Source organism: Cynoglossus semilaevis, chromosome 16 (assembly GCF_000523025.1).
Source record: "Cynoglossus semilaevis isolate Cse_v1.0 chromosome 16, Cse_v1.0, whole genome shotgun sequence".
NCBI classification, from domain to species: domain Eukaryota; kingdom Metazoa; phylum Chordata; class Actinopteri; order Pleuronectiformes; family Cynoglossidae; genus Cynoglossus; species Cynoglossus semilaevis.
The window spans coordinates 12,758,060-12,766,984 of record NC_024322.1 but is presented as its reverse complement, the minus strand read 5'-3'; the positions used below and the strand labels follow the sequence as shown (position 1 = coordinate 12,766,984).

At 42.7% G+C, this 8,925-nt stretch overlaps 1 protein-coding gene across 1 annotated transcript in view; it reads left to right on the top strand.

Annotated features, from left to right (window-relative positions):
• The window catches only part of myo10l3 (myosin X, like 3), a 50,792-nt gene that overhangs the window by 27,400 nt on the left and 14,467 nt on the right, over positions 1-8,925 (top strand). The window contains 10 exon segments of the mRNA XM_017040123.2: positions 366-512; positions 848-948; positions 1,264-1,330; positions 2,349-2,441; positions 3,278-3,346; positions 4,762-4,844; positions 4,940-5,048; positions 6,216-6,296; positions 7,851-7,975; positions 8,235-8,349. Of these exon segments, the coding sequence (XP_016895612.1) occupies positions 366-512; positions 848-948; positions 1,264-1,330; positions 2,349-2,441; positions 3,278-3,346; positions 4,762-4,844; positions 4,940-5,048; positions 6,216-6,296; positions 7,851-7,975; positions 8,235-8,349 (990 nt within the window).

Sequence of the window (8,925 nt, the reverse complement as noted above, 5' to 3'; positions counted from 1 at the left end):
CACACACACACACCGGTCTTTGTGTCTAAAGTGCACTTCACACAAACATAACATGTTTCCTCGCTCTTTCCTTTAAGAAGTACAAGTATATTCTTAATCTTTGACCTAACTCGACCCTGACCCTAATCCTAATCCCAACTCCCCACAAATGTCCCTACAGAGACAAAGTCTCCACAAGTACGGCTACACCAGAAGCACACACGTATTCACACCTGTCTTTGGTTTTAACCACTGTAACCTCCATCTGACAGAATCAATCAAGTGTGTGTGATGATTTAGTGCCAGTGACGTCCATAGTTTCCTCTTTTTTATTGTCAGTGTCTGTCAGTGACTCGGTACCCATGGTGATATATCCTCTTCCGCAGGCGGTGGACTCCAGGGACTCTGTTGCCATGGCTCTTTACTCTCAGTGTTTCTCGTGGATCATCATGAGGATCAACCAGAAGATTAAAGGAAAGGACAACTTCAAGTCCATAGGCATCCTGGACATTTTTGGCTTCGAGAACTTTGAGGTGAAATCTTACTCGCTAAATTGACCTTGACAAGGGCTTCCATTGCCCCCTGGAGCTAGCAGAGTTAGCAGCAGAGTTAGCAGAGAGCCAGTTTCCTTAAAACCCAATCCTTATGTGTGCTTCTGAAGGATTTATTACGTATCAAGATGTGGAAATTAAATTGTTGATTAAGTCTGAGTAGAATCCTATTTGGGCAAGAAGTTCACACCTCTGGAACTACAGCCATTAGTTCTTTGCAAACTTTAAAACTACATTCTCACCTTAAATCATTGTAAATGACACAGAAAAAAGTTGGGGTTTTCTTCTCTAGATTCTTATACGTTTTTCCCCTTCAGGTGAATCGATTTGAACAGTTCAATATCAACTATGCCAACGAGAAGCTCCAGGAATATTTCAACAAGCACATCTTCTCTCTGGAGCAGCTGGAGTACAACAGGTAAATGTCACAGAAACAAACGCACCTGTATACAGACAAAGGGTTTTTTTCACAGCTTGACACGTAGAATAAACATGGATCTGCATGTACTAGTAAAAGTCTTGCAGGCCTATCTGTGTGTGGGGGGATTGCAGGGGGTTTGGTGTCTGCTCAAAGTGGTTTGGGCAAAATGCCAAAAGGTTTGGATGAGCCAACAGCCTGGACACGGCTCATTTGATCACATGTTCATTCTGAACAATACCACCATTGTGTCTTCTTGGTTGTTTATATTTATATATACACATGGTTTGTGTGTGTGTGTGTGTGTCCTTACAGAGAGGGGATCCAGTGGGAGGCCATAGATTGGATGGATAATGCAGAGTGTCTGGATCTCATCGAGAAGGTAACCCCAAAAAAAGTCACCAACGGGTCAGACCGCCGACCGCCAGCCCGAGCGTGCTGACCCAGACGCCACATTGTGCTTACATTGACCCCCATCTCCCACTCTATCATTACGCAGTCTCATTTCGCATCATGTGTGTACAGTAATGTACACCAGTGTGTGGTCAGAGGTATGGGGGAATCTAAGCATAAAGACAATGTTGTGTTATTTTAATCGCCATAGTTATAATGGTGGTTAAAGCTGAGCCTCTGCAGAGGTCGGTCGCTGTCTGAGAGGTTTTTGGGTCAACATCACGGGTTTTGGAAATGTTAATGGAACCAAAAATATCTCTACAATGAGAATATTGATCATAGATGTTGTGGTTTTGCTTGAGGTCCCTCAAGCAGAAGTGTTTCAAAACATTATTTAGAGTCATGCAGAATCAGCACTGTAAAAATGTTCATTCATTTTTACAGTGTTTTGAAATCGACCTAAAACATAACAGTTTTTAACTATAAGGTTAAAATGGGAAGAGTTGACTTATTACCTACTGAGGCCCTGAAGGCATTCAGTAGAACCCCCAAAAGTACTAGAAGTTGTCAAAACATCCATAATGAAAATAACCCCCCCAAAAAACAAGTCAATTTTGTTAGATAAAATGCCTTAAATTTTAGAAGCTAAAGTTTACTAAAATATATAGCATCTATAGCTTATAGATAGTAAAGACAGTGACTAAAATTTAAGCAAGAAACGGCTAAAGATTAGCACAAATAAAATCAGTAAATGTTAGCTTAACATGACCAAAATTGATTGCCATAAATATTTGGCGAGGATCTTTAAAAACATGTTCTAAAAATTGCCGTTGTTTTTGTTAATATCTGAACATATGTACAAGTGAATGTGTTTCTTCGTCGTTTCTTGATCACATTGACCACAACTGTGGTGTGTTCCACTCTCTGCTTCTTCGTCGTTTCTTGATCACATTGACCACGACTGTGGTGTGTTCCACTCTCTGCTCCTCTGTCTGTCTCCCCTTCAGAAACTGGGCATGTTGGCTCTTATCAATGAGGAGAGTCGTTTCCCCAAAGGCACAGACTATACACTGTTGGAGAAGCTGCATAGCAGACATGCAGTAAGTCCACACATGAACACTGACATTCATCACTGACACATGTAGAAGTGCTTTTCTCTCCAAGGCAGACACTGGTCAAGTCACAAAAACAATTCATGTACAATAGCTTCACTTCAGCTCCTGGAGGCGATGGCTTCACCACACACCAGCTCGGTCGGCTCTTTGAGAGTTTGTCTGATGAATCACCTGTTGCCCTCGGTGCCGTGCTGATCTTCTGTGTGCACCACCTGTACACACCCCTGAGTCCCTCACATGCGAACACCAAAGTGATGAAATGTACCGTACACTAGGTCTGAACAGCATTGTGTGCATGTGAAAAGAGTCTTCTCAGAAAGGCCGGCGGGCGATTCTGTGGCTGGTGTAAGACGAGAGGTTTTACACAATGAGACCTAAAAGAACATTTTGACCTCTCCCTCAGGTCTCGGCCTGGATTGTTTACCCATGTGACGAGGACATCTCTATAACAAACTATGACTTATCGCCAAGCAAAAATGACAAATTTTCTCAGATATGGAGATTCAATATGTTTCACTTTGCCATACAGAACCAGCTATAATTCCAAGTAACAAAGCTTACTTACTTCTGGTTTACTGGTTACTGTAGTGGAATAGTTTGGTCCTAGTCAAGGCAGAATGTTTTGTATTAAAAATTCTCGCAACATGGGTTTTTACAGTGAAAAACAAAAATTTGGTTTGTGTTTCCCCGAGCTTTTAGTTTCCCATGAGGCCAGGGTCACAAGACTCAGAGAGAAGTCTCCCTAATTTGATCAGAATGGACCAGACATAAGCTTCATCTGTTACACAACTGTGTTCTGATCGCTCTGTTTTCCACCTCAGACTAACCTGTACTACGTGAAGCCCAGAGTGACTGACCACCAGTTTGGCATCAAGCACTATGCTGGAGAGGTAAGTGTAGCCAAGATGTCAACATTTCTTGTCTTATAGCCTTTCTGTTGACGTCAAGGCATTGGATATGGGCTGCTATAGCCTGCTAAACGTCCCCCTAATTGACAAGAAGGAAAAGTTCATCAGAAAGCACGGACCAAGCATTAATACGCCGAGTGGAAAGGGCATGAGGGAACTGGTACAGAGTTGCTGTGATGAAGAGTGTCTTTATGATTCTCGCCTAAAAACAAGGTGTCCTCAGTGTGAGTGTGAAAGCTCAGTCACCAGGCTGGCATGGCTGACTATGGTAATGACTTCGAAGAAGACAGGCAGGCCAGCCAGTTGTCCTCTCTCTCTCTCTCCCTCTCTCTCTCTCTCCCCCCCTCCTTTTCTTTCTCCCTCTCTCTGGTTTGACTATCTGCAGAGGGAAGTCGTTTGAAAGCAGCCACTGTTTTCTGAATTTCTGCTGTGAGTTTAGTGCGGGAGTGGTGGCATTCTCCCATTGATTTGATTATCAAACTGGTGCCGTGGAAATGTGGTCAAATTGAGTTTCTGTCAATGTGAGACATGACTGTGCAAACACGAGGGCACCTTTATATGTCACGTCTGCCTCCTGACTGTGGTGCAGTCAAACACTATGATAATAGACATATTATTTCATGTTACAATAAAAGTAATTATACTGTTTTAAATATATAAATATTAGTAAACTATTTAAAATGTTTTTTGCCTGTGACATGCTAGAAATGGAACAGAGTTTTAGGAGCTTTGCATACTGTAAATAAAAACTAGTAAGTAAAAAAGAAACAAAACACTTTTTTTATATATAGTTAGAGATGGCAAAAATGTAAGCTGACTTGGAGGCGTTGAATAAATATAAATAAATTACATTTTAGACAAAAATATTTATGCTAAGTTTACAGTTAAGGCAGGAACTGCAAGCCGTCCAAACTTGGATTCAAAATGATTTATGCTTGGAAACTATTTCAGCTCAAATAAATACATACACACACACAGTAAAATGTTTTTACTAAACATTTTTATTCAATACGTTTCCACATCTGACTTCTCACCCTGCGCTCCTGTGTGAGCACATACTGCTGAACACTTTCACCAACACATCACTGTGAATCAGGGCTGACAGAGGAATGCTGTGGTGCCAAACCAGGCCTGAAAAGAACTCAACAGGTGACTGAATTCACTGACAGGCAGCAGCTCTGCTGAACTAATCCCACCAGCCCCTACACTCACATACAGTACACGTGCTTCCATTTTTATTATGTCAGCTTCTGTGTCAACACTACCCTTCTCTGGGGGATATTTGTTCAATTTATTATGTACACGGTACAGTTATTTCCTGTGTTTTATTCATATTTTGAAGTGGTCATTGGTTAAATAACTGTTGAAGTTTAATATCAATTGTTTTTTTTATTAAGGTTCTTTATGATGTGCGAGGAATCCTTGAGAAAAACAGGGACACCTTCAGAGACGACATCTTGTTTATTCTCAAGGACAGCAGGTAAATGCCACGCAGCTCACATTTTTACAGGATCACTTCATGTAATTTAATTTTCTACTCAGTCTCATGTGCTGTCCCGCTCTGCCTGTTCCCAGACTTGACTTCATCTATGACCTCTTTGAGCGCGTTGGCAGCAGAAACGGAGACGAGACTCTAAAGATGGGCACGGCGAGACGCAAACCCACCGTCAGCTCACAGTTCAGGGTGAGACTGACGCATCTGAGGCCCTAAACATCGCTCTCTGTTCCGCGCCCGTGATCGTATGATCGTGTCATCGCAAAGACAAGCAGCTAATTGTCTCACATGTGCTTCTGCATACGACGATCACTTAACTCCTAACACTGAGCCGGTTATGTTGACATGATGAATGTGAGCGTGGGGGCAGAGTGAGGGGAAAAAAAGGGGGGAGTATAGAAACCATGGAAAGTAGAATGATGTCTGTTATGGCTGATGGGTGTGTGAAATATGTGATTGTAAGCCAAGCCTGGCTGGGGAGAGGGGGTTAGCTTAGCGTGTATTAAGTGCAGTGTGGAGTGAAGAAGCAGAGGAGGATTTGGCAGGCTGCCTCGGCCTACACTTTCTAAAGCCAGGGGATTAGAGTTGATGGCTGGGCAGAGAGGGTCGACCAGGGTCCAATCACGCTCAGCTCTGCCAGGCCAGGCCTGGATGGAGACAGGCTGTCTGATGCAGCGAGCAGAGTGAAGCTGATATAGTCTGTGGGATTCCAAGTTCTTCCCTAATGTGCATTTGTACATTTACATATTTTTGAGCTAAATATGGACCGACTAATACCATCTAAAACCAGAGATGTTAAGTTGTGTTTAAGGTGGGCTGGGATAAAAATGTCAGAGCACCAACTGCACTTCCTGCATCATAGAACACTATGATCAAGTGGCCAACAGCACTGCATTCTGACAAATTTAGTTAGCGTGTGATGAATACCAGTGTTAAATAGTTAATGTAATTAAATCCCAGCCATGCTTCTGGACGGGGTTATTGTGCTGGAAACAGTCAGCAATAATGTCAAACTATTTTTAAACCAGTAGTTAGTAAAATAAAGAGAGAACAAACCAAAATAAGTGCGTGCTAAGCTAAGTGATAAATATGTAAAAGTTAGAAGAACTAGGCTGGTAATTGTATTATTAACATTTTTGATTATTAATATTTAACTTAGAAATCAGCCAAAGTTGTAGTAAATGTAGCCAACCACTAGGCGGGTAGCTAAAATGGACAACAACATTGAAGCTTAAAAACAGGCACAAAAATGAATGAATGTCCATGTTTCTCTCCAGACAGAAGGTACTGTATGTTAGCATTGAAGACTAGCCTCTCTGCTGTCTCACCCTTCACTTCTTTGTTGCTGTGTTGCAGGACTCTCTTCATTCCCTGATGGCCACACTAAGTGCCTCCAACCCCTTTTTCGTCCGCTGCATCAAACCAAACATGGACAAGGTGAGTGAAAAAAACCAACCTGAATCTCTGCCAGGTCTCTTCAAGGTCAGCCCTGGCAAAGTTTAACCTCCTCGTTGCTATTCATAGCACTCACTGCTGAAAGCTAATATTTAATGGCTGCTGTTTCTATGCTGTAATGAGTCACTTTGTAATCCTGCAGTGAAACTCTGTTTTGTTTGCAAAGTCATGAGAAATTTTAATAAATGAACTCAGCTGTGGTGCAATAATTTGGACACATCCAGTAAAAGTCAAATGTAGCAGCACATTCCTACCACTTCAGCAAAGGTCAGGGGTCAACATAGACCACTCCAGCAGCAGCAGCAGCAGCACTTTGGCAGATACTTTTGTGATCTGGCTGCAACAGTGGAATGCTAAGATAAGAACAGAGTGGGACGTTTATTCACAGGCCTCCGCTTCTCCACTCTTCCTGACCGCACGACTATAAACTGGATCTTCACTTTTACTCTCATCTTGATGTCAGATCATTTTGATAAGTTTTGTTAATATTCTGTTTCTCTTTTTTTTCCCTGTCATGCACAATCACACACTGGGATGATTGTTCTCTTCTGTCACTCCTCTAACACCCACTCGCCTTGCGTCATTCCTCACCTTCTCGCTCACTTATTAGCATTGAAGCTGCACCGCCGTCCTCTGCACACTCCTCCTGCTCTACGTTGTTGTTGGGCTTTTTTTTCTTTCTCTCCCTCTCTCTCATCAATCCCCTGATCTCATTGGCTCTCTCTCACCTCTGCTCACCTGTCTGCAGCCGGTCATGACTGAACAAGCCGTGCCCCTGTTAATCCTGCAGAATGACAGGATTGCATGCACACTTCTCTCACATGCAGTTTTTTGATTAAACGCGTGCCTTCTCTCCTCGGAAGAGGTCGGCGTGCTGCACCTCTCTCAGCTGCTTAAACCCTGCGCTGAAGAGCAGAGTTCACAGCTCACAGGGCTTACGTCTGTGTGTTTGATAATGAACCTGAACACATAGCTCGTGCGAGAGAGCCTTTGTGTCCTAGTGTTTCTGTTTCCATGCATCGGCCTGTAATTAGATTAACACTTTTTGGAATGCTTTTTGAGGCTTATCTCACACTATGTGTCCTTCATGTGGACCTTCAGAGTGATGGGACGGCCTGTGTGGAGGTGTAGTGTAGCAACCATCACAGATTCACTGTAATCAGCCCGAGCCTGAGGATCGGTTGTGACATACAGAATTCTGGGCAGTGCATCAGATTTTTCCTTCCTGTTCGACGAGCTCTTGCTCAACACCGTTCGGGTTTCTCCTTGTTTTCTCGGCCATGACCTGAGTGTCACTGTAAAACGATAGTGCTCACCATGGTAATTTAATTTTAAGTTCAAGTTTAACTGGACTCTGAAGAACCAGTATTTGAATGGAGTGTGGGTTGAGGAGGCCAGGAGTAGGTGTTAGCTGCTGTGGTCAGGTGATCGACTCAGGTGGTTACTAACCTTTACTGTCCTGAACGAGGCTCGTCTACAGGTGGACTCTCGATGCCAGACTGTTACGTTCTGCTTTTCATTTTCTGTCCCCTGCAGAAAGCAAACCAGTTTGATCCTGATATCGTTCTGAACCAGCTGCGATATTCTGGAATGCTGGAAACTGTGAAGATCCGCAGGGCTGGGTTCCCCGTCCGCAGAACATTTAAAGATTTTTATAACAGGTGAGTCTAATATAATAACAATTATGAAATGTGCCGTCAAAAAAGCTGCACCATTTTGCAATTTAGGAAATTTGTCAACTGATTTTTTTTTTGCTGAAATTTTTATTTTATTTGTAATGGTTTTTCTGTTAAATAAGAACTTTTACTTAATTAAATTCATGCAAATTTGAACAAGAGTATTGAACAGATTACAATATACTCTGGAGTATAATAATAATAAATATATTTTTTAAATGCGTGTTCCTTTGTTTCTCCTCAGGTACAAGATGATGATGAAGACCAAAATCCACTCCGATGATGAGAAACAGTGCTGTTCTGAGCTCCTCATGCTTCACGACAAAACCAAGAAAGAGTGGCAACTGGGGAAAACAAAGGTGAGGCAGACAAACACATACACAAAAAAATACATACACTGACTCTGAAAAAAAATAATTCAGAGAGTTATTGACCCAGTCCTGAATGTAACCACCACATGAACCACAAGGTTTTGTCCTCAAAAATTGAATGTTTGACTTTCTGGTGTGAGAGCTCTTTGTGTCCAGTCAAGGAGGAGAGTCCTCTGTAACACGTCTGTGTGAAGAACAGATGTTTGTCCTCCCTGTGTGTGTTTAACACACACACAAAAGGACACAGGTCGAAGGATGGAGTTTGAGGCTTTGAGCAGACACGAACGCTGTCTGTGGGAAGGTTGAAGGATCGGGTGAAGAGTTTGTTCAAAAAAACAGACCAAATCCTCAGAGCTGATTGGTTCAGGTTCAGTTCAGCCGTTCAAGTCATTCCTGAACCGTTAATGTGTGTCACAGTTTGGACATCCCCGGCTGTGACTCAGCTTCTAAAGACTCCTTAGGCCGGTTGTGGTCACTTGACTGGTCATCTTTGGGCAACCACAGACTTACATGGCTGGGCCAAGAAGCCAACAAGTGTTCCTGTAACTGTGACCCAGTGTTTGG